The following is a 22,996-nucleotide window of genomic DNA, read 5'->3' as shown; positions in this document are numbered from 1 at the left end:
GGGGGAGAAGGAATGCACGCCGAAGCCCTTAGGGATGTCAAGTCCCTTGCAAAACACCCGGATTGCTCCACCAAGATGCGGTGGAGCCTGAAGCAGCCTTCCCCAGGGCACAGAGCGCCCTGCCTGTCCCTCTCGTCCCTCCCAGCCTCCCTTCCCTCTCATCGCCTCCTGCGCACCGCCATACATACAGCAGCCGGGGGCTCCAGCCGTCAGGGCAGCAGACGGGCTCCGGTCCCAAGCACTCGGGGAAGGCGGCCCCGGCTGCCCCCGCGCACTGCTGGGCCAGCCACCACGCGCGGCCGGGGGACAGCAGCCCGGGCCGCAGGGCGTCACTGGAGCGGCGACGCTGGCTGAGGCGGCGGTAGCGGCCCGGCAGGCCGTGGGGGACCCGGCCGCAGCCGCTGTCGGTGGGCAGGCGGTGGGAGGAGGCACGGCGCAGGCAGCGGGGGCCCCGCGACAGCAGCCCGGCCTGCAGCGGCCGCAGCCGGGGCAGCATGGTCAGCCAGCTCTCCTCAGCCCACCGCCCGCTCCGCTCCGCCTCGCCGCTCGCCGCATGGCCACCGCCATCCTCCAGAGGCCAGGAGACGGAGGTGTCGGCACGCGGCGCCCCGTCGCCCTCCTCTCCGTCGGGGAGGAGGCCGGCCAGCAGCACGGGGCAGCCCAGAAGTTGGGCATCGATGGCTGGCGGCCGGCCGCCACGGTGCTGCTGCACGGCGAAGCGGGGGCTGAGGCAGGGCGGCGTGGTGCTGGAGCGGCGGCGGGGGCTGCCGCGTTGGGGCAAGGGCAGGCAGGAGAGGGGCAGCGGCAGGGCGCTGGAGCCGCGGCGGCGCTGGGCCAGCGAGGCGGAGGGCAGCCCGGCCTGGGAGCGGCGGCGGGCCTTGCCGGTGGGCACGGCCACCACACTGGCATGCCGCGGCCCCGGTGAGCCCTTCCTCCCGAAATGCCTCTTAAAAAAGGTTTCCATCTCGGCCGGGTGGTGGCTGTTGACACAGAAACCGGGAGTTAAATAGGCTCCCCGCAGATCTGCGGGGCACAGCGGGGACAGGGGGCAGGAGCAGGGACACAGCGGAGAGCTGGCTGCTGCGATGTGTGGCGGGGCTGAGACTAGCACCTGCTAAAGCCACTGGGCTCTCCCTCCCCTCGAGCTCAGAGCTAAAGCTCTTTTTAAGGCAGTCTCTACACCTGTTTTCACAGCTTAGCTCAGGGAAGGAGTCTCAGAAACACCTGCTGGAGCACTCTAAGGACAAGCTCCTGCCCTGCTGCCCAGCGGACAACAGCCCTGGCGCCTCTCAGCAAGGTCAGCCCTGGTCACTGCCCCCCTGCTTTTTGCTCCCCTGGTGCTGGCACTCTTGGTGTCCCAGCTGTAAGCACTCGGCACAAGCAGCAGCCCCACAGAATTTGTGGCAAATGGAAACTAAGCATGAAAGAAGGAAAACGGTCAGGCAAGTCGAAGTGGGGCAGGCACATTTAGTGGAGTCTGGCTGAGAGAGCTGGAGCAGAGGAAAGCTAGGAAAAACATCCTATCTGTCCTGCGCAAAGCTTCCCTCTCGCTTTGGAAAGAGCTTTAACAGGTCTCTTGACCTTTCCCTGCCCAGCCCTCCAAGCTTTACATCTTGCCAGGACGTGGCAGCTGTCCGTGAAAAGCACTGGGCCACAGATGGAAGCTGCTGCAGCAGCGGTTTCAGCGCTCTCAGCTTGGCATGCAAATGTTTGAGTGGGAGAGGCTGGCTGACGAGCACCAGCACTCCTGTCCTCCAGAGCTAGTGCTTCTCTTCCAGCTCTCCAGCCACCGCTTGTCTTCAGCCTCTAAACAGAGAGGATTTATTTGAGGGCAACTCAAAAAACACTGGCACCCGCAGCTTGGTAGAAGCAAACTTCTGGATCATCAATTGCTACAAAGGCAGGGGACTCGAGATTACGCAGACATACACCAGCTGCCACCCCCACAACTCTCACCAACTTCTGTGCTGAAAAGGCTGCTCCTCTACCCTTCACGAGGGTATAGCATGTCAACCACCACTGCGCTAGGATTAGCATCTGCTGCGCTCACATCTTTCTTCCTCCCTAGTCATGCTCTTTTAGGCACTCGCTTGCAGGTCAGCAATGCTTGAAGACCGTCAGAACACCATGATCCAAACCCAACGCCCTGAGATCCATGCAAAAAGGCAATTTTTTTTTCAGACAGAAGCTTCCCTTTTTGGTATATGCATATAAGATGGTACACACATGCTATTTTCTGGAGTTTTTGCTCAGTGCTTGTACCACAAGCAAGAGGCACATTGGACTATACCTCTGTTTCTTTGAGAGGAGTCTAAAGCAGAGTTTGTATTTTTGCAGAAGGCAAGGCTTGGTTCCATCTCGTCCAGCCTGGTTATGCAAGGAAACTTGCTCTTTAGTTTCTAGTCTCACTGCCATGTCTGTACTCAGCAATATCAGGCAAGGAGGGAAAAAAGTACAGTGATGCTCTCCAGAGGAATCTGCAGTTCAGAGAGCAGCATCAGGGAGCTAAAGCCTTGCTGAACTGAAAGCAAAACCAAAGTGCAATCTCCTCAGAAGGATTCCTCCAGTTCCATCACAGCGAGCAATGTGGGTATCTCACTCATCTGTGGGATAGTGCAGCAAATTGCATCATCACCAACAGGTGTTAAAATTGTCTGAAGAAATGAAACATGTTAAAACAACACCAGAGAGAACTGCCTGGGTATGACAAGCTGCAGCAAACTCTTCTTGACTGGTTTAAGTTGCTGGGGGAGATGTAATTGTCCAACTCCATCCCAAACGAGCTGAAGGGATGCTCCCTTCTGCCCCAGATATCCCACTGACATGAAGCTGGTGCAGTGCTTGCTGAGCTGCTGCTATGGGCAGGAAGATCTCTCAACACAGCTTCCTTCCTTTTCGCACCACAGTCGCATGAGGAAACTTGCTAGAACAACCTTGGCTTGACATTTAAGTTTGGTTACTAGCTGATTACAGCTCTTTTTATCTTCAGAGCTGTCAGAAAGTGGCACGTGGACTCACGCTCCAGCCACCAGCGGTGAAGGTTATTGCTGGGCAGCCATCTGACAGCCCACACCAGCACCATGCGGCTGCTGAGATCCGATGGTGAAGATATCCCCTTCGCTTGCAACTGGCTTCCAGCCTGAGGTCCGAATGGTGTATCGCACGTGTCGAGAGCTGCTGCTGGCAGTGCAGATGGACTGACCGCACAGGGTGCCCAGGATTGATGTGCACAGCTAAGCGGTGTGCGGAGCAGCTGGGGAACTGTGAACTGGGTGGAGAGGAGCCTAAGGAGAGCTGAGTGAAGGAAGCTCCTGGCCTAACACCACCAACATTTCTGTGATCTCCGGGCTTCTCTTAAGAGGCTGCTTGCAGCTGAGACAGGACAGAGAGCAGCCGGTGCTTGCTGCAGCTCTGCAGGCTGCATCACTGGGCTAAGTTAGGTAAGGGGGCTGGATGGAGGCAGTCTGGCAGTTGCAGGGTGGGAGGGGAAGGAAATACTGCTGCATGCGCTAGGATATCAGTGCCACTTACAAGCAGCTTTTATCATTTCAATCTCCTGTGAATAAGGAAGGAGAGATCAGCTCTGGCCTGCTTATGATCTGCAATCGGAGCTTTTGGGAGTTTTTTTTTTTTCTAACCAGACCTCTCAGAGCTCCTCAGCCTCCCATGCTCCTGCCTGGCATTGGTGGGCAGAGATGTTGCTGAAGCAGGAACATATCCCAGGGTGTGTGCTGCCCTCAGGAGCTGAGGGAGGAGGAAGTTGCTGCAGTACCCTCCCTGGGCACTCAAGAGAAAGCTGCAACTTCGTACTGTAAGGACAGAACTAACTTTGGTGGCAGGATATAAATGCCCCTGGAAAGTCAAGCAGGGATGGAAGAGGAAGAACTTACATCTTGTAACTTCACTGGACACAGAGGTAGTGGATCAGCTGATATGGAGACCCCCATCACCCAGCAGCCATCCCACCTGTGGTGGTGGTAGCTACAAAACCCAACATGCAGACTCCTGCACCTAAACATGCAATATCCCTCAAGGCACAGGCCTATATCATGGAGAGCTTCTTGATGCTCATGTCCATCACTCTGCTTTGCTCCAGCAGCCTCAAGTAAACCCCTAGGTACTATGCTGACCATGCCCGTGTCCTTAGAGACAGAGCGATGCTGTGCAACACATCTGCTTGGTCCTTTCTGTGTTATCATTCCTTCTGTCCCTCCAACACCCTGGTGTCCTCCTGACGGTGCCCAGAAGCAAGAGAGATGCCAGGCTGCCTTTCCATGCAGCCAGCCGTGGCAGCCCTCTCCTGGCACAAAAGGTGGCAAGAGGACCACACTTAGGACACTCCTAGCTGCATGACCAACGAGCCTTGAGCCTTAGAGAAGTCTGGACTTGAAAAACGCCATCAGCTCCTCCAGACCTTTCAGCAAGCCTCTACTTAGTCGGCTGGAAAGCATTTTTTCCAACCACTGGGCTACAGTGAGGGAAATGAGCCCAAGCTTCACCCTGCTCCATGACGAGGGCCCGTCCTGGCTGAGTCTCTGAAGCAAGGCTTGCTGCAGCTGCTGGGCTGGTGCTGTGGCACCAGGGCTGGCAGCACGCAAACGAGAGCCCATTTCAGTTTACAGGCTGCCTTCCCCAGGCCAGGACGGCTGACTTGCACAGCTCAACCATGGGGAAGGCGTGTTATTAATAGCCACCCATGTGTGACACCGAGACACCTGGGCTTCTGTCTCTGTCTCCTCCTTGTCAGGACACTGGAGGGACCAAGGGACAAAAGCCTGGGAGCCCACCCAGGGAGCTGCTGCTATCCCTGTCCTGCTGACACACTGCAGCCTGCCTTCAGCCTCGGTTCCCGTTGTCAGTTTGCATTCCCCCGTCCTTTCAGCCTTCCCATGTACACTGCTGTCCCCACACTGCCTCTGCTGAGACCCTGTCCCCTTGTCCCTGCTCCCAGACATCAGCTGCTGGCCTCTCCCCTACCTTGGGCTCCCCAGCCCTCCCTGAGGCACTGGGAAGCGTGACCTGTGTGGATAAGCCTGCTGAGAAAGGTGCCAATGCTGGATGGGGAAGGGAGCACGCTGGGCAAGATGTGGTACAGCCCTCAGGGCTTTGGTTACAGCGAGGCGAGCGAGTTCCCAAACTCTGCGCAGTTTGTTTCTGCCCAAAATTTCCACTCCAGCTGTAATCCGTCCGACATCGCACAAATCAGACAGAGGCAGAAGCTGCTCGAGGGGGCAAGGCCGTGAGAACAAGGGCCTCGGGGGCCAAAAGGTCTGAGAATAATCCACGCTGAGCTCTCAGCCGGCCCCAAAGCGAGGGGCAGACGTCTCCCCGCCAGCACCAGAGCGGGACGGCAGCAGCGAGCGCCTGCGGGCTGCACAAGCCCTCGGCAGTCATCGCGGCGGGGACTGCAGCGCCTGCCTCCCGTGTACAGCTCTCATTTACCGGCACCACCAGCCTGCCTTCCTCCCATTCAGCGCCACAGCTGACGTGTGAGTGAGCGGTGCTGCGCGCCCGGGCACAGCTCGTGGGACTGAGGCAGCCAGAAATACCTCCAGAACAGCGGCAGGAAGGCTCCGTCCAAACCGTGAGCCTTTCAAAGCGTGAAGGGTGAACCATGGGCCTTCTATTTTCAGATTTACTCACCTCATGTCATGCAACAAGTGCCACCGCCTATACACAGCACCTCACTCCCAGGCCCCCGAGCTGCAAGACCACAGCAGGCCTGTTGTTGTGCTGCCAGCCTCACGCTGCAGAGGGGGAGAGTACTGCCACAGCCTTAGGGTTGTGCCTCCGGGCAGCACAATGCTGTCTTGGCCCTTGTAGGGCACTCGGAGGGGAGCCTCAAGGCCTACTGCCAGGGTTACCTGAGCATGAACTGAGAGCAGGTCACCCCAGGCAACATCTGAGGGCTTTGCTAACTCGCTCAGAAACCTGGCAGTGTCACTGGGCACGTTGGTTGGCGATACCGAAGGTCCCAGGGCTGCTCTGACTCACAAGGGACAGGCAGCTACACCAGCTTGGGCCCTCCATGCCGTAAAGCTTGCACGTGCCACGCAGACCATGACGCTCTGCAGCCAGGTCTGCACACACACAGCAGATGACAGAGCACCAAGGTTGCAGACCTAGCACAGAGGCTGCCGATCACCCGCCCCGAGCACATGGCCCAGCAAAAAGCAAAATTCGCAGCCTCCTGCTCCCACACTACAAGCCTCTGCTCCGCGACCTCGCAGCACTGCCAGCGCAGGGACCTGCTCTAAATACCCACAAAGTGTGGCACGGAAAGGTAATGGGATCCCTGCGGAGGATGGCTAGATGGAAAACTCACCCCCACGCTTTATTTCAGGAGACTGGAATTTTGTGGGACAGCCCAGATACCCCAGCTGGCAGCGAGGGCTCAGCGAAAGGGCAGCAGGTCAGCGCCCCTCCTGACTGCTGCTGCCTCGGGCAGATTACCACGCAGTACACATGAGGACGAGACCAGGCTTTGCAGGCAGCCACTACTGATTCTAATCCCACACCACTTTTAGCCTTTTGGGCAGCTCACTCAGGAGCCGGGGATGCCAACCAGCTGATTCTGCCACCATCAAGCTCAGCAAGTGGGTTAAAGCAGGACCCTCGGTGCTTCCCTCTGGCCCTGTCAAAGGGAAGAGGACACTCGTCTGTCAGACCCCAGTAGTTCCCATCTTGTCTCATCGCACACCAACACATTTCCCAACTGCCAGAAGGAAAAAAGCCACTGAACAACCCCTTCTTGCATTCCCCTCCTACAGCAGTCCTTCTCAACACGCATCCCAGCCATGACCCACCCCTGTCCCTGCACACGCTGATCCTCTCCGCCAGCACCTCGCTTCGCTGTGTCACGGGAGCCCTATTTTGGCTACGAGATAAGTGTCTGTGTGCACTGAGCCTGCTGTATCTCCTGTCCCTGTTGGCTCTCCCGCATGGGGCAGGGTCTCGGAGCTCGCAGCTGCCTCGCATGGGGCGGCTGCAAGGAAGCAAGGAAACGCTGCGGCTTTGCAGTTTCTCATAGGAAGCTTGTCCAAGGGGCAAAGCAACGTTGAAGGAACTACCCAAGCCCACACAGGGATTTGAACACAGTCCTCACCGCTTGGCCAGGCCTTGACCAAAATAAGGCAAAAGGGACCGGCTGTCCCACCTCCCGCCTCGCCCTTCATGAGAAAATGTTTTCAAAGTGGGGCTTCCTGGGAAGAGCAGGGTCTGGGAGCAGAAGGGCCTCATGCTTTTTTTTTTTTCCGTTCTTGGCATAATCCCACCTCCATCCTGCCTCTCTCCAAGCTCTGGTCCCACTGCCCCTTCGCTGCCTTTTCAGCACAAACCAGGCCAACCTCGAGCCCCTCTGGTGTGACACGCAACCCTTCGGGCCACGGCGTGACACAACCCTCACCTTCCTTGCTCCTCCATCCCCAAACCCAGCCAGCACCCCAAGGCTCGCAGCACTGGGAGGGTTTCACAGCACGGTGCTCGGCACTGCTCCTGCGTGGTCCCGCTGCCGTATGCAGCGTGCCTCAGGCTTGATTTAAGGCACGCCTGCCAGGCTAGCTCAGCCCCTCCACTCATGCTTCATAAAGTCAAGAGTTTGCCAGCCCTAAGGCTCAGAGTAATGTTCCCATTACACCAATGTGATTTCCTTCCCAAAATCCATGGAAGATGGAGTTTTGTCCTAATTTAAACTAAAGCTGTCTCCTTGGAGGCTCCTGGGCTGAGTCTGCGCATTCATATCCCTTGACAACTTTCCACCATCATAACATTACGAAGTTTATTTGCCACTACACTAAATAACCTGCCTCCTGGTTATCAAGAAATTGGACAGCGCTGATTTATACAAGCCACTGCTGCGTTTGTTTGCTGTGCCAAGAGCCAAGCGTCTGGACCGGCAGCCTGGGATAGCGAATTATCCACGACGAAACGCAGAGGGTGAGCAAACAACATCAGCACACAGGGGCCAGGCGAGAGCAGGGGATGGGGCAGCAGCAGTCCGTGCAGTTTCTATTTTGGTCGCATCAGCATCACCCGCGACCCGGGCTGGGACGGATATTAAAGAGTTCCTTATCTTCCAAAGCTCCCTTTGGAGAGCAGCAAAGCAGCGGTGGGTCGGGCACGCTGGCTCTGGGAATTTTGGGAGCGCAGGAAGGGCCAGGCTCTGCTTCCTGCAGCAGACACCCGCTGTCCCCCCCCAGAGCTGATCCCCTCCTTCGGTATACGCAGCTCTGTGCCTCACGTAGAGGAGGGACCCGAGGGAGATGCTATTTAAAGGGAGGCCAGTCCCGCGGTCCAGCTGTCTGAGCCCAGCTCCCCAGCATGTGGGAAGCTGGGGGAAACTCCCCAGCGTGGAGCCGGCGTGGGCAGGGGACCATGGCAGTATCCCGTGGGAAGAGGCAGGGAAAAAAGCACAGAGAAAAAGCTCCAGTGCGAGGGATGCAGAGCTCAAGCAGTGACGCCTGGGGCTGGGGGGCCACACAGACCTCCCAGGGGAGCCTCAGGCCCTCAGCTACAGGCACAGAAACACAGAGACGGGCAGGACACCAGCCTGCAGCAGGGAGCAGAAGGGCATCCTACCACCCCCAGCAAAAGCAGCGGGTGCCACCAGCACCAGGGGAGATGCCAGGAGCCCAAAAGGCAGCCGTTCCCCCCCAAAACTATTCTGGGACAAAGCAGCTGGCACAGGCTGGCCCCCTACACCACTCTCTGCATGCCACAGGTTTCCCCCTGCTCTTCCCCTCTGCCCTCCCCATGCCGCACAGGCTGGCAGGACACAGCCCGTGCCTACCAGCAAGCAGAGCGTGCGGCTGGAAACCCACCTCTGGCAGGGGAGGCAGCAGCCGAGTGCTGCGAAGTGCCACAGTGCTGGGTTTCCCAGAGCGCCCGTGCCAGCCCCAGGGACCGCTCATAGCCCACGGGACAGCTGTGGCTCGATCCAGCCTCCAGGAGCCAGCACAGTGAGGGTTTAGGGGGGTGACGTGGGGGTCTGCTCCCCCCGACCCTACCCGGTGTGGTGGGACACGGCACCTGCTCAGACCAAACCCACCAGCTACGGGCTCCGTCCCCTGGTCCCCTCCCTTCCCCCACCGAGCACAAATGAAAGCAGGAAGACACAGGGACGAGGAGGAGGAGAGGAAAGAAGGGCAGAGCGCGGGGAAAAGCCTCTGTGACCTGATCCGGAATGGAGCTGAGGTCCCTGCAGGTGATGAGCGGGCGGCAGCGGCCGAGGAGCAGCGGCGGGCCAGCCCTCTGCGACCAAGTCCTAGTTTGGCGAGCGAGCGCTCCGCTGCTCCCTCCGCCTCCTCCCCGCGCTGCAAACCCTGACAGCGCTCGTTAAAATAACCAACTGCACTTCCTCTGCGAGCAGCCCCAGGCAGGCTTGCCCCGAGAGAGAGAGAGACACACGCAGAAGGGGCCCAGAAAGAGACGGGAACCCCCGGCACCAAGCCACTCACACCCCTGGTGCCTGCAGACAGCCCAAAGCAGCTCTCCCCCCAGGGGAAGCATCCCGTGTCCCAAATCCATGCGCCCCGCTCTCAGTCGGTGCTGAAGCACAAGGACCAAACCTGATGATGCGTGTTAACAACCTCCCCCCAGCCCGCTCACAGCGCAGAGACAGGCGTTGTGCCTACCCCAGCGCAGGAGACCCCTGCGGGGAGCTGCCTGGCCTCTGGGAAAGGACCGTGCCTCGGTACCCGGGTCTGGGCCCCCACACAGCGCCAGCCCCGGTTTGAGCCCGCGGAGCACACCGTGCCAGGTGGGTGCCGCAGCAGCGTGCTCCCCTTGGGCACAAGCACCTGAAGGTGACACGGCAAGGTGACGTCTCCTCAGCCTTTCACAACCAAACCACTTCTGCAAACGTGGGATGCAACTGCTTCCCTCGAAGCAACGAAGGGAGGATCACGGGATGGGCGATTCTCTCCCACCTCCTTGGGCCATCGTTAAAATAAAAGGGTTTTGCACATCCCGAGGAGCAGGCAGCCTTCAGGAGCACGTCACCTCCCCTTGCTGTAGCGAGGGGCCCTGGTGCAGGGACTGCACGGGCAGCTGCCTCGCTCCCAGATGCCCTGAAGGAAGGAGTCACCAGCCGTGGCCGGTGCAGAAGCGAGCGCTGGTGACCAGATCGGGCAGCCGCGCAGGCGGCCGCCGTGAGTCACCGCAGGGCCCTGCAGCTGGGACCTCATCCCTTCACACCCGGCCTCCTCCCGGCTGCTCGCTCCCCCCGCGTACGTCACGGCTAAAATTAGAGCCGGAGCTCTTTCTGTGCGCCTGTGTGCGAGCGTGCGTGCGCTTGGACCGTGCCCGGCGCTCCTCGGGGAGCGCAGAGAGAAGACGGTAAAACGATAACAACAAAACGTCAACGGAGAGCGCTGCCAGAGCAGCAGAGGCAGGCAGGGCCGGCTGCCTTCCCGCGGCAGCGCTGCCGATGGCTATCTCAAAAGCCATTCACAGGAAACCATAAACCAGAGGGGAGCCAGGCCCCATGGCTGAGCCACCGCCACCGCGCTGTCACGCAGGTGGACTGGGCGGCCTCTGCAGGGCGGCGGGAGAGGACACGTAGGCAAAACTCGTCCCTGCCGGTGCTGCGTAGGGACTGTTTGGGCTCTGCTCTCAGGCTGCCGGCAGGGAAGGCAGCTGGAGACACCGGGGCAGGCAGCAGGAAGCATCTGCGTGCCGAGCCCCGGCTCTGCCCTCTCCCCGCTCAAATCCGGCAGGCGCTTCAGGCCGGCGCGCTCTGCCCTCTCCTCGCACCAGGCCGCTTCCTTCCTCCTCCCTCCCCATGGCCAGCAGCTCCAGCTCTGCCCGCGCACCCCGCAGGGACAGGGACGGCTGCCACCAGCGGGTCCCTGCGCCCTGGCAGCCCCAGTGGCTGCGGTGCAGGTTGCGACCCCGGCTGAGGGAGAAGAGGGTCCTGAGGGGCCCTGGGAGCAGAGCCCTGAGCTATCCTGTTAACATCTGCTTGCTGGGACCGGCGGAGTGTTTATGTGGTGTATTTATCAAAGAGGAAATTAAAACGGTGATAGGGCTAGCTGCCCATCCAGTGCAAACAAACACAGATCCTCACACAACCCCGAGCCCAGCTTCCCAAGCAAGGTGGCCGGCTTCCAGCGGGATAAGGGACCCCAGCCCAGCCCCTGCAGGTGCCTGCGGGAAAGGAGCAGGGCCCGAAACCAGGGGCAGGGCTCAGCACCTCTGAGAAATCAGGTCCCTGCATGGGGCCCGAGGCTGGGGCAGGAAAGGCACCTCCAGCTTCTGCGTCCCCAGCCGTCACTGTGACCCCATGACTAAGCTGCGACTCACACCCCAAAGGGTGCTTGTTGGTTTAACTGTGACCTTGCTGCTGATATCACAGCCAATCTCTGGTGTCTCTTCTTCACCTTGTGGCAGTGAGTTACACAGTCTTTTTCTCCCCCTCTGATGTACAGATTGAAGTGACTCTAAAAAGAGTCACTGCTCAACCTATCACTTTTTGATTTTGCTAAAGGTCAGCTTGTCCCCATTACAAATGGAAGGGCACGAGGAGAAGTTGGGTTTTTTCCTCCGCGCTTTTTGCTCTGATTGCCTTCCGCCTATCTGCCCTCACGTGTGCTTCCTTTTCTTCTGTTCCCTCACCCCATATCCCCTTGCCGGCCACTTGCTGCATGCCGAGGGGCTCTCTCCCTGCGCTCTGCTTTGTGGAGCAGATCCTGGGTGAAGAGGCACCGCTGGCTGGGAGCAGACTGCCCTTTTGGACACGGGCTAACACTTGACCTCAGGCTGGTAGGGCAGGGCTGCCTCACTCTGTCACCGTTTCTCTGCTCCTCATGCGCTCCAGCACTGACCTTAACCCTAAGAAAAGGGAGGGACTGTGTGGGCTGCACGAGAGGTGCTCTGACAGCTCCCTTGTACAAAGGGGGAGAGAAAAACCATCCGAAGCAAGGAGACCAGGCCCGCGGAAGGGCCATCCCATGGCACCCAGCCCAAGCAAGCCCCAAGGAAAGCGCCGGCACTGTCCGGGGAGCTCTTCCCTCCCCGGCATCCCTCCAGCGCGCAGCACAGAAGAGCGACCGTGCCCTCTGGTGTTCAACCCGCAGCACTCTGGGCCTCTCCAAACCTCATCCGCCCCCAGCGCGCAGAGCTAACCGACGAGCATGCTGGTGTTACCCGCAGCACCTCCACCCACGGGGCTCCCAGGCGGCACCAAGGCACGAGACTTCTGTATCTGTAAGGTCTGGTGAGCTGGAGAGCACTGCGATCTGAGATAGCACGCTGGGTGACAAGCAGGAAACCCAGAAAGGTCCAGGACATTGTGTGGGTGGGTGATACCCCAAGGAGCCGTGTAACAGAAGGCAGCAAGCAGGGCAGCCAAGGCCTTACCAGGCTGATGTGCTGCTCCATAAGGGCTCTGATATAAGGAGCCTGGGATCAGGACCTGCCCCTGTCTCCACACCTCCTTGGGAACACTCCTGAGCCCCCAGCAGCACGGTTAGTCTAGGTGTTAGCTCCCACACAATAACTACACCCCTGCAGTCATGATTACCTCTCTGGTTTCCCACCACGGCTGGCATGCTCAGCCCTACCAAACATCAGGCTGCTTCACCCCATTCGGCTAAACCACCCTCCTGGTGCTGCCATTTTAGGTCTGTAAAGTGCTCGGCTTGCACAGGGCTGGGTGCTACAGCCCTGGTGCCCATGACAGCCAGGCCACGGAGGAGGAAGCCCTTGGCATGCCTTCAACCCAAACACCAGCAGGACGGGGCCGCCACGTTAGCAGAGGGAAGTCCGGCAGCGAGCTGCCCTCTAGCACAAGGTTAGTGACACACGCGGCAGGCAGCAGCCTGGCTTTCAGTGGCCTTGGTTAGTGCAGACACAAGAGGGTGACGCGGGGTGAGACGTGGGTGGGAGGGAGGAGAGCTCTCGAGCAGCGACGTCGGAGCAGCTGCTGGAACTGCGCAGCCTGCGCAAGCCAATAAAAATGCCACATACTTATACACCGCCGGCCGGTGCTTTATCCTCCTGGATCCCCATCGGCCGGGCTGGCTGCCCTGGAGACAAGGGAAGACACCTTTGTGGGGCAGGTGGATTCTAGGGACACAAAGAGAGTGGTCAGCAAGCCCTCCCCATAAACGCCTCCGGCCGCCCGGCGACTTTGCTTCCCCGGCACCATCCCTCCTCCTCCCTGCATGCTCTCCCCATAGCCTCGGGGTCCGCAGCCGAGGTGGCAGCACCTGTGTCACCTCCCCTGCTGCCAGCCACGGGGATCTTGCAGGCACCGTGCCTCCGGAGGCCTTGCAGTCAGCCAGCAAACACCAAGCACCACGCTCCGGCTGCTGGGACGCAAAAATCCAGCCCAGTCCAGAGTCACCTCAACCCCAGGGCCAAAACAAACACGGCGAGAGCCACCCACAGCCCGCTGCCAAAGAACCGCCGCTCGCACCGGGAGGGCTGGAGGTGCTTCCCTCCCTCCTCTTCCTCCTCCTCTTCTCCAGCCCCCGCACCAGCCCGGCTCCTGGCAGCCTTTGCCTCGACTGCCAGGCCCGGGCATGGATTTGAATTTCAGATGAATTATGAAGGCACTCAACGAACCTCACATGAAGGAGCATTGTTCGAACAGGGCAGGGCAGCTTGCCTGCTCCGAAACCCGCGGCCCCTGCACGCAGGCAGCGAGCCCTGCCGGCGGGGACAGGAGGTGCCGGGAGCAGCACAGGGAGCCCCCGAGCTGCCACCAGCCCGGGGCCAAGCGGTTCGTGACCCAGCACGGAGGGGCAGGACTTTCTTCAGACCCCTCTGACCCCTTCTGCCACCACCTCTGCCTCCTCTGACACCCAGGGGACGGCAAAACTGGCCGGTGGGTGATGAGAAGATCCAGGGGGCCCTTGCTGGTGGTCTCTGACCATGCACCTCCTGTCCCTGCCGGCTCCGTGTCCCCCTTCCCCTTCGTGGGGAGCGGCTGAGCAGGGCCAGGCATGCAGACAGCCGCAGTGGTGGTGGCTGCAGAGCTCTGCCTGGCCTCACGGCTCTGATCTCGGTTGTGTGGTGCACCCTTCGCAGCCAAATTTGAAACAGCCACAGCTTTAAGGAGGTCAGAGCGGTGTGCGCCTTCAGCAGGACACGCTCCTCGGCGGACAGCCCTCAGAAAACCTCCCACATCACTGAATCCATCACTGGAGGGACCCCCCTATTCCCCACACGGAGCCCAGCCTCCCCACCTCACCTCCCCCAGGCTGTCCCCTACGCCAGCGGCCGCCCCATCCCCAGCCCACGGGATGGCTCCAGCTCCTCCGTACCGCAGCAGGCACACAGGAACCCCGCCAGCAGATCTGCTGCTTAATCTCCCCATCTGCCAGCCTCTAACGGGCACAAAATCCCTGTGGAAAACACCCCCACCACACTTCAGCCGCCCGCCGCCAGCGCATCCCACCCCACGCGATGCTCCCTTGCGTGGTGACCTCGGGTTTTTTGCGGTAAGAGGCTTAGTGCTGAATCTGAGCGGCTCCCGGCCGGGGCCAGGGACAGCGAGGCAGGACGAGATAGGGATAATCTGATGGAGGGGGAACTTTCGCACGGAGGGGCCAGCACATGGATGCTGCACGGCCCCCGCTGCCTCTCTGCAAGGCCGGGCTGGCTGCGGGCTGTGCCAGCAGCTCAGGACCAGCCCCTGTCAGGCTTGGATGCTCCTGCCCCGTGAATTTCCATCCTCCCCATGCCTTCGAGCCCTGCCTGGACTGCAGGTGGGAGCCCAGGGGCTGGGAAGCAGGCAGGGAGGAGGCTCCCCACAGACTCTGCCCCAGACCCACACCTGGGCTGCCAACGACAAGCGAGAGACGGGCTGCACCAGCACCCACGTTTCCTGTGGGAGCCGAGCTGCGCCAAAATGAGGGGAAAACCCTTTGCAACGAGCCTTTTTGTTAGCTTCTCTGACTTCCTGGGACAGAAAACCAGTGGGTCCACGTGACTTTCTGCAAAGCCACAGCGTATTTTGGAGCCCGAGACTGCTCCTGCCCCACAAAGCTGCAGCTAGCAAGCACGGGGAGGGAGACGGGGCGAGGCGAAGAGCCAGGTGCCGTTCCCCCACCCCAGTGCCACGTACCTGCCCTGTCCCCTGCTACCGCCGGTCCCCACCACGTCAGGAGGGCTCCTCAGGGACCAGAGGTGCTCAGCTCAGCTCCCCAGGCCCTGGACCACTGGGGAAAGCCGTGAGATGGACAAAGCTCAGGTGGGCTGTTCCCAGGCACGGAGGCAGAAACTGAAACCAGGAGCCCAGCCCAGCCAGCACGACCTGCCCGGCAGGCAGGAGGCCCGTCACTGTCTGGGATACCAGAAGGCATCCTCTGCGTGAGCAGGGAACGCCCGTCCCCTGCGTGATGAGGACAGGGCTGGCTGCTCACTACAAAGTTATCCCCTCCAGGCACCGATGCCTGAATTGTGGGCTGGAGGAGAGCAAGGCTGGATGCGCCCGGGGCCTGAGGCAGGACAGAGGGCTCCGCGCCCCTTACGCAGCTCGCCTGGCCGGCGCGGCCTCGTTGCGTGCCCTGGTGGAGTTTCACCACCTGCCTAACGCCCTGACGTGGAGGAGAGAAAAGCCTCTCCTGTTCCCAGAGAGAGACCGCAGCTGCTGCCATGCCGGCGAGTTTCGACAGAAACACAAGGAAAGGGGACTGTGCTTTTGTAATGCTGGAGAGCTGGCCCAGGGAAAGCTCCCGGGCTCAGGATCACCGAGGAAGAGGCACTTATTCCCGCAGAGCCTGGTGCCAGCTCCAGAACCAGCAGGACAGGTTTCGGTATTTCCACACCCTGCCCATGACCCCAAGCAGGTCCTGCATCCGAGCCCTACATCAAAAAGCCTCTTGCAGAAGCACCTCACCTCCTGCCAGCCCCCAGTCGCTCTGGAAAGGAGGGTTTACGATCCCGAGGATCAAGGAGCCCAGGCATCAGTTCGCAGCCTTAGCTCCGCTTCTGAACTCAGCACCTCAAAATCGGCACCCGTTTGCGGTACCAAGCAAGAGCGTGGCTGCGAGCTAACTCGTGAGCTTCAGCTCATGGGGTCACCCGGGAAAAAGAGAGCAGAGCTCCAAGGAGAGTGGAGCTGGAAGTTACATTTAAGTTACAGAAGTTACAGGCCCGCTGTCCTCCATCCACCCCACCCCCCAGCCCCTCGATGAGACGACACGCTTTCCCGGAAGGCACACTCCAGCTCCTAATGGGATTAGGGGTCCTGCCGCCTTCTCCAGCTCTGGCACACTGCGCTCTGGAGGGCAGCTGGAGCTCGCCTTGGCACCGGAGAGTGGCCAGCTGCAAGGAGGGAGCGAGCCAGTGAGATGCCAGCCTCCGCCAGCGGCACACCAACGCAGCCCACCAACACGTGCCGCAGGCGCTGCAGGAGGAGCGTTTGGGGACTCCTGCGGTGCCGGGGCCCCCTGCCCGCCCGTCACCTGCGAGCGGCACGAGGCTGGAGGAGCGGGGAGCTGGAGGCTTCCCAGGCAGATCGAGATCTGCATGTGCGGAGGAGGAGGAGGCATCCTCTCGCTTGCTCAACAGCTAGTTGGCAGCGAGGCGCTCGGTGAAAAAGCCTGTCCCGAGGTAAGCTCTGCTCTGGCCCTGGCGGCGTGCTGATTTTAAAGCTCGCCAACCTCGCCGCTGCCACAGTCGCCCGGTTTTCCCTCGCAGCACCTGGGATTTAGCCCACGGCTGCGCGAGGGGAAAGCACACACAAAGCCCTGCGTCCCGCAGCCGCTGCTCTGGGGTCCAGGCTCGCCGCTCAGGCAGCTCAGCGGCAAAGAGCCGGCGAGTTCAAGGGGACACGGAGGTGCCACCAGCAGGGTGGGCAGGGGGAAGGCAGGGGGGCAGCCAGAGCTCCCACGGGCACTTCTCCCCCGGCTTTCACACGGGCGTCAGCATCGAGCAGAGAGATGAGCGCCGTCCCAGAAAGGTGTAGGCGAGCGCTCAGCTCAGTTTCTCGAGTGCCGTTTACCCGCACGCTGTGCCACCCACAGACCTTCCCCGGCGATGGCACGCATCCCCCCGGCTTTCAGCTCTCAGCTGCAGTCCCACGCTCCCCTCCCCGCGGCGCTGCGCCTGCGGGCTGTGCTGCTGGCAGCCCCGCTGCGCCAGACCTCTCCGTCACGCTGCAGGGGAACACGGTGAGGGTCCCAAACCTTGCGGGGAAACCCACGTGAGTGGCTCGCCTCTCCAGCACGGGGCAGAGCAGGAGAGGGGTTGTCCCCCCAGCACTCGCACGGTACTCCCTCCCCTTCACAGCTGGAAGAGGTACACCATGCTGTTCGCTTACACCTCAAGAAACAGGGCACCTAGGAAGGAAATTTAATCCTAACCACCTATTATCTGATCAGCTCCAATCTCTTTATCAGCCCAATTAAAAGAATTACCCATCTGTGGCCAGGATGCACGTATTGTGCACTTGTCTCTGTCAGCTCTGGAGCCAATTACTCCACCCTCCTTTAAGGCAATTACAAGGTACAGAAATAAGTCCGCTTGCAGCACACAGGAGGCTAATGTGCCGCAGCTTCAGGGAGAACTCGGGGTCTCACCCCTCTTCTGCTTAAAAACCTCTCCGGATTCATCTGCAGTGAGATGCCCACGAAGCCCTGCGTGCCAGCCCCGAGGACAGATGGGCTCCGGGGGCGTCAGAGGAGGCAAGAAGCATTTGGTGCTGGTGCAGTCTCCTGTTTCTTGGGTCCCCATCTGTGAAGGTGTGCCTCCTGCTGTTACTGCAACTGGCCTGAGCAACCGACAGTCTCAGAGGAACCAAAGAGCCGAGCAGCGTGTGCCCAGCTCAGGAGATCTCTCTCTTTGCAGCCAGAGCTCTCCAGACGCAACACTTCATTTCCCCGTGCAAAGTTTCCTTTCCACTTTTTTCCTGGCCAAACAGACTCTGGCTAAACTCCAGAATCCAAGGGGGTGCAAATTTCTTCACCAATCGCTGTTCGAAAGCGTTTCACGGATGAGTACTGACTGTACTTCTCCAAAACAAAGGAGAATAAGCACCTTACCCCGCACTTCCCTCTGACGAAGTGGAACTCGGTGCCACCTTCTGCTCTGCCACTGAGGTGGGCACAAATTCGGCAGCTCTCAGCAGCTCCCAGCCAATTCTGCTCCATGCCTTCAGCCCACTCTCTCCACCCACAGGTGCGTGCGGGGGTTTCTTCCTTCCTCACGGCCTTTGGGAATTTCTTCTTCCTCCCCTATAGCTTTTCACAGCTCTGAGTGCTGTATTTAGCATTCAGGGGGAACCAAGTTCCTCCATCAGTGGAAAAATAGCAAGAGATGTATCCAAGCACTGAACAATTCCAGGGGCATCTCAAGGCACTCTGCGGGGCGTGCTGGCCTGGCCAGGTCCGCGTTTCCTGCCCGTTCCACGCATCTGCGCCACACAAACCATCCACACATGGAGAATTTCCCCGCTGTACTCAAAAACAATGGCTTGCTCAGGGACACGTGAACCCCCGGGAGCCAGAGACACCTTGTAATACTGGGGAAAGGACAGAAACTGCAAGAAGCTCCACGTGGCCGCTGCCGATAGCTCTGAAACCAGAGCAGAGGAAAGCAGCTCTCGCTCTGGGGTGGAGTGACCTTGCAAACCCTTCAGTCCCAGCTCCCGTGTGGCTTCGCACGGTGTGCTGTGCAGGCTGGCAGCGGGACCCTTCCCCTCTGTACAGCACCTGTGAAATCACACTGGGAGCACTGCCTAGCGCTTCTGCCCCCCCTGTACAAAAAGGTGCTGACAAGCTGCAGCAAGTCAGCGCACGGCCACCAAGACGGCTGGGGCAGGTTGGACTAGATGGCCTCCAGAGGTCCCTTCATATCTGAACTAACCTAGTTTTTACACGTGTGATGTGCAGGCACCCCTACACTTACATGGGTCGAGCATCCCGAAAATCAGGTGAATATCAGGATCCCGGGGAGGAAGCCGTGGCGTGCACCTTGAGGACACCTGGTCAGGGTGCGTGAGCCAGCCCAGAGCAGGGCAGCCGAGGTCCCTGAGCCCCTTGGGAGCAGCACAGGACTCACACAGCCATGTGTTCAGACTCACACAGTCCTCGCTGTTGCAGGACTGCCGAAATCATAGCTGGAGCACGAAGCACGTGCATGGGGATGGGGACAAGCGGCGCTGAGCGTACGGAAACAAATCCTCCAGACACGAGGCTCTGACTTCTCCAGGAAGGAGGCTGGGGTCAGCGAGGGCAACGCTTCCCAACTTCCCATTATTCATGCCAACAGTTCAAAAGGAGAAAAACGCAAACTCATCTTCCTCCATCACCACGCTGCGTCCCGCACCCTTGGGCGGCTTCGTCACACCTCCGCCAGCCGCCTGCTCTGGGTCGGCACCTCTCCGGGGCCCGGCGCCACAACGGAGGGACGAAGGCGGCTGCCGAAAACTCCCGGGAGGCTGCCGGAGGCTGCCGGGAGGTCCTCCAGGAGAGCCCGGGAGCCGCTGCCCAACTCGGGCACCCTCAGCGGGGTGTGCCCCGGGGCTCCCCGCGCACCCCGGGGCGTCGCCCTCCCGCAGCGCCCGCACCACAGGTGCCAGCCTCGGCGGTGGCGGCCACCTCCGGGCAGAGCCGGGCCCCCCGGGGCTCCGCGGGGCAGCCGCTGCCCGGAGCCCCCTTCCCCGCCCCGAGCGGGCCCCGGGGCGCCGCGGGCGGAGCGGGAGCCGTGCCCGGGCCGCTGCTCACCTGCGCCCGAAGAGCTTGAGGCCGGTGAAGCGCTTGTTGCTGTGCCGGCGGCCCGGCGGCGGCGGCGGCGGCCCCCGCTCGGGCTCGGCGCCGCCCGAAGCCCCGGCGGCGGCGGAGGAAGAGGAGGAGGAGGAGGAAGGCGAGCCGCCGGGCGGCGGGGGCCCGGCCGCCTCCATGGCCGGGCTGGGGGCTCGGCGCCGCCGCTACCGGCCCGCCGCCCCGCGCCGCGGCTCCATGCGAGGGGACGGGAGGGGCGGGCGGCAGGCAGGGGAGGAGGCAGGGAGGGAGGGAGGCGGCGCTGCCGCCCGCCCCGCCGGGCCCGGAGCCGGGCAGGAAGTACCGGGGGCCGAGCCGGGCCGCCAGCGCCCCCTGCCGCCGCCCGGGCTCCGGGCTCCGGGCACCGGGCACCGGGCACCGGGCGCCCGCCGCCGCCCCGCCGGGTGTCAGCCGCAGCGGGTGCCCCGCCAGGCCCCGGGGGCCCTCCCTCGTCCCGGCTCGCTGCCGGCTCAGGAAGCCGAGTGTCAGCCCCGCCGCCGCCCCCGCGCTCGGGAAGAGGCCCGGAGCCTCCCGCGTCCTCCCATTGTTCGCCCGCTGGCGCTGGCCCCGCGGCACGGCACGGGGACGGGGATGGGGCCCTGCCCGCAGGCCGGGGTGCTGCCCGCGGGGCGCCTTCACCTCCCGTGCCAGGTGGCGAGAGCGGCGGCCTTCGGTGCTCCTTTGCATGGCAAATGAGCCACGGAGCTTGTGTTGAGCAGGGCACGGAGCCCGCACCGAAACCTAGCTCTTGGGGGGCTGCCAGGGCAGGGCCCCTGCTGCCAGCACGGTGCGGCACGTGCTGAGCCCCCGGCCCCGCGCCGGGCAGGTGCCCCTCAAGCAGGAACCCTCGTGGGAGAGCATGCAGGGTGCAGGCGGGGGCTTCAAATCACCCCTGGTCGCGGGGGGGAAGGCAATGGGCTCGCGTCGGCAGAGCCCATGCATGCGGCCTGCCGGCATCTCCGCTGGCGAGGCTGCGCACGCCCAGCCCCGGCACCGGGAGAAGAGGAGGGGACTGCAGGCGAGGAGCCAGGAGAGCCCAGAGGAACCTTTCCCCCTCCCCAAAGCGCGGGCTGCCAGCACTCAGCCCCCCGGAGCACGAGCAGGCGGCGTGCCCCGTCTCGGCGGGTACCTCATGGTGGTGGCCCCCGCGGGGCTCTGGGGAACGTCCCACGAGCGGTGCCGCCACATCTGCCGCAGCACGAGCTGATGCTGCTCAGCCGGCCCAGGGTTCACTCTCGCTCTTCCTCCCCCGGCGGCTGTTTTCCGGAGTCATCCCGAGGGCAGGTCCCTGGCAGGGCTCCGCCGCCTGGTCGCGGTGGCGTGGGCCCCGGCTTTGTTTGCACCCTCCACCTGGTTCCTCTCTCTGCACTTCCTGGAAGTGCGAGGGCGGCTGTCATTGCGGCGCCGCGCTCTTCCCCCCGCAGCCCGTGTCCTGGGGCCGGCTCTCCTCTGGAGGAGCCTCGCGAGGCCTCGGCCGGCCGGCGGCTCTCCGGACGTCCTCTGTCCGTGCTTGCCCTGCGCCGGGTGCTGGTGAGGGGAAGCAACCGGGTGAAGCAGGTACGGGCACCAAAGGTGAAGGCCCAGCCTCCAGAGGGTGAAGAGGCTGCCTCCAGTTCATAATCCGTCGCCTGGGCCGGGACTGCAGGGCGCAGCACGGAGGCCTGGCATGTCCCCCACTGCAGAAAGCCCAGCTCTTTGCAGCCAGGCTCTGCTCGGTCTGCTCTGCCTCCAGCAGACCTTCAGACCAGGAGGGTGTCCATGGAGAGCTTCCATGGAGCTTGGGAAAGGCAACCGAGCAAAGCCAGTTCCTGGGGAGGGTTTTTCTGAAGGGGTGCACGTTCTTCTTTTAGACTACATCATCAGAAGGGGTTAAAAGGAAAGAAAAAAAATTGAAAGGCCTTGATCTCGCTCAGCTAGCTCTGAAACTGAGCACAGCCCACTTCACTGGTTAACGTGCACGGGGTGGAAAAGGCAGGTCCCGAACGCCCAGCTCCAGCTCAGAAACCTCGCAGAGGGAGGGGAGCGGCTCTGTCACCGCAGCTATCACCGAAGTGGCTCGTGGGCTCTGCCGCTTTGCATGTGATGAGGGGTTGGTCGCGTCCGCGCTCTGCCCGCAGACATTTCCCTTTCAACGTCTCACGCTCTGCCCTGCGGCGTTAACGTCCAGCCCCGTACCCAGGTGTACACTGGTGGCACTGGGTGAGCAGCACACCGCACGTGGTCACAGCGCTCCGGCCACGGAGGCAGCCACCTGCTGTGCCCCTGCCTGGGCTGGAGAAGGTAACACCAGCCCCTGTTTGCGGATTTGGGGCGCAGGAAGATGCCTGGCGAGCAGCAGTGCAGGAGCCCAGGCCCCCATTGTTCGCCCCTCACCGTCCCACTCTGCCCACACGAACCTGTTGTCTCGTGCCGCTTTGCATATGTACGCATGCAAATCTGCAGTTCCCAGGAAGGAATCAGATAATCTGCCGTGGGGTCACAAAGTCCCTCCCTGCCCCAGGACCCACGCTGTGCCTGTTTGTCCTTCCCTCCATGCAAAATCAAAAAAAAAAAAAAAAAGTCCAGTTCTTGTTGGTGGTGGTTAGGAGACCAGAGGGCAGGGAAGCATTGCTGGGGGGGACGGGAGCACCCCCACAGCCTCTGACCGGTGTAAGGCAGGGCACGTGGCTGGGGCTGGGGCTGCCCTACAGCTGCTTGTCACCCCCTACACAGGTCTGTGGGGAGCTGCCTGCTCTGCAGGGTTAGCCAGCGCTGCCAGCGTGCCCCCAGCCGTGCCCGGGGTGCCAGCCACCTCCTCCCCCCGCTGCACGGAGGGATGCAGAGACGGATGTCTCTGTCAAGGCAGAGCAGGCTTGGCTTGGTGGGGATGAATGGGAATTTGATTATGCTGCTCGGCACAGCCAGGCTAACGCGATTAACAGGGCAGCAGAGAGGATTCAGGCTGCGGGAAGGAGGCAGCCTTGCTGCCCCTCTCCCCTTGCAGCCCAGATGTTCTCCCAGCTCCAGCGCTGCCCGGCTGGGACGGGGGTGCTGTGCACTCTCAGCTCCCAGGGTGCACAGAAATCCCCATTTCTGCTGTCCCCACGCAGGGACTGACAACCTGTCCATCTGCAAGTCAGCATTGGGGAAACGTATCACGTACCTGCACCGTGGCTGGAACAAGCCCACCCTCCTCTCCCCCCTGCCCTGCCCTGCCCAGGGTGACCAAGCTCGCTCTCCCTTTCTATTTACATTACAAAGCCCCTCTGCTCTGCTCTGGGTTATATTTAGCTCCCCGGCACAGAACA

At 61.5% G+C, this 22,996-nt stretch overlaps 1 protein-coding gene across 3 annotated transcripts in view; it reads right to left on the bottom strand.

The window, feature by feature from the left end:
- Positions 1 to 22,061, bottom strand: part of DGKZ (diacylglycerol kinase zeta) — a 43,911-nt gene extending 21,850 nt beyond the window's left edge. The window contains exons 1-3 of one of the 3 annotated variants that reach the window (XM_080592888.1): positions 19,674 to 20,019; positions 12,967 to 13,065; positions 189 to 980 (exon numbers count right to left, since the gene is read on the bottom strand). In XM_080592888.1, the coding sequence (XP_080449014.1) occupies positions 189 to 980; positions 12,967 to 13,065; positions 19,674 to 19,849 (1,067 nt within the window). In that variant the 5' untranslated portion in view covers positions 19,850 to 20,019. Of the gene's footprint in view, positions 1 to 188; positions 981 to 12,966; positions 13,066 to 19,673; positions 20,020 to 20,838 lie in introns of those variants that run through there. The other 2 variants (XM_080592890.1, XM_080592889.1) reach the window with 2 other exon arrangements.
- Positions 22,062 to 22,996: the final 935 nt, after the last annotated feature.

The sequence above is a fragment of the Anser brachyrhynchus genome (genome assembly GCF_964034855.1).
Source record: "Anser brachyrhynchus genome assembly, chromosome: 5".
NCBI classification, from domain to species: domain Eukaryota; kingdom Metazoa; phylum Chordata; class Aves; order Anseriformes; family Anatidae; genus Anser; species Anser brachyrhynchus.
Note: the sequence above shows the minus strand (reverse complement) of the source record. Positions and strands in the feature narration are given on the sequence as shown.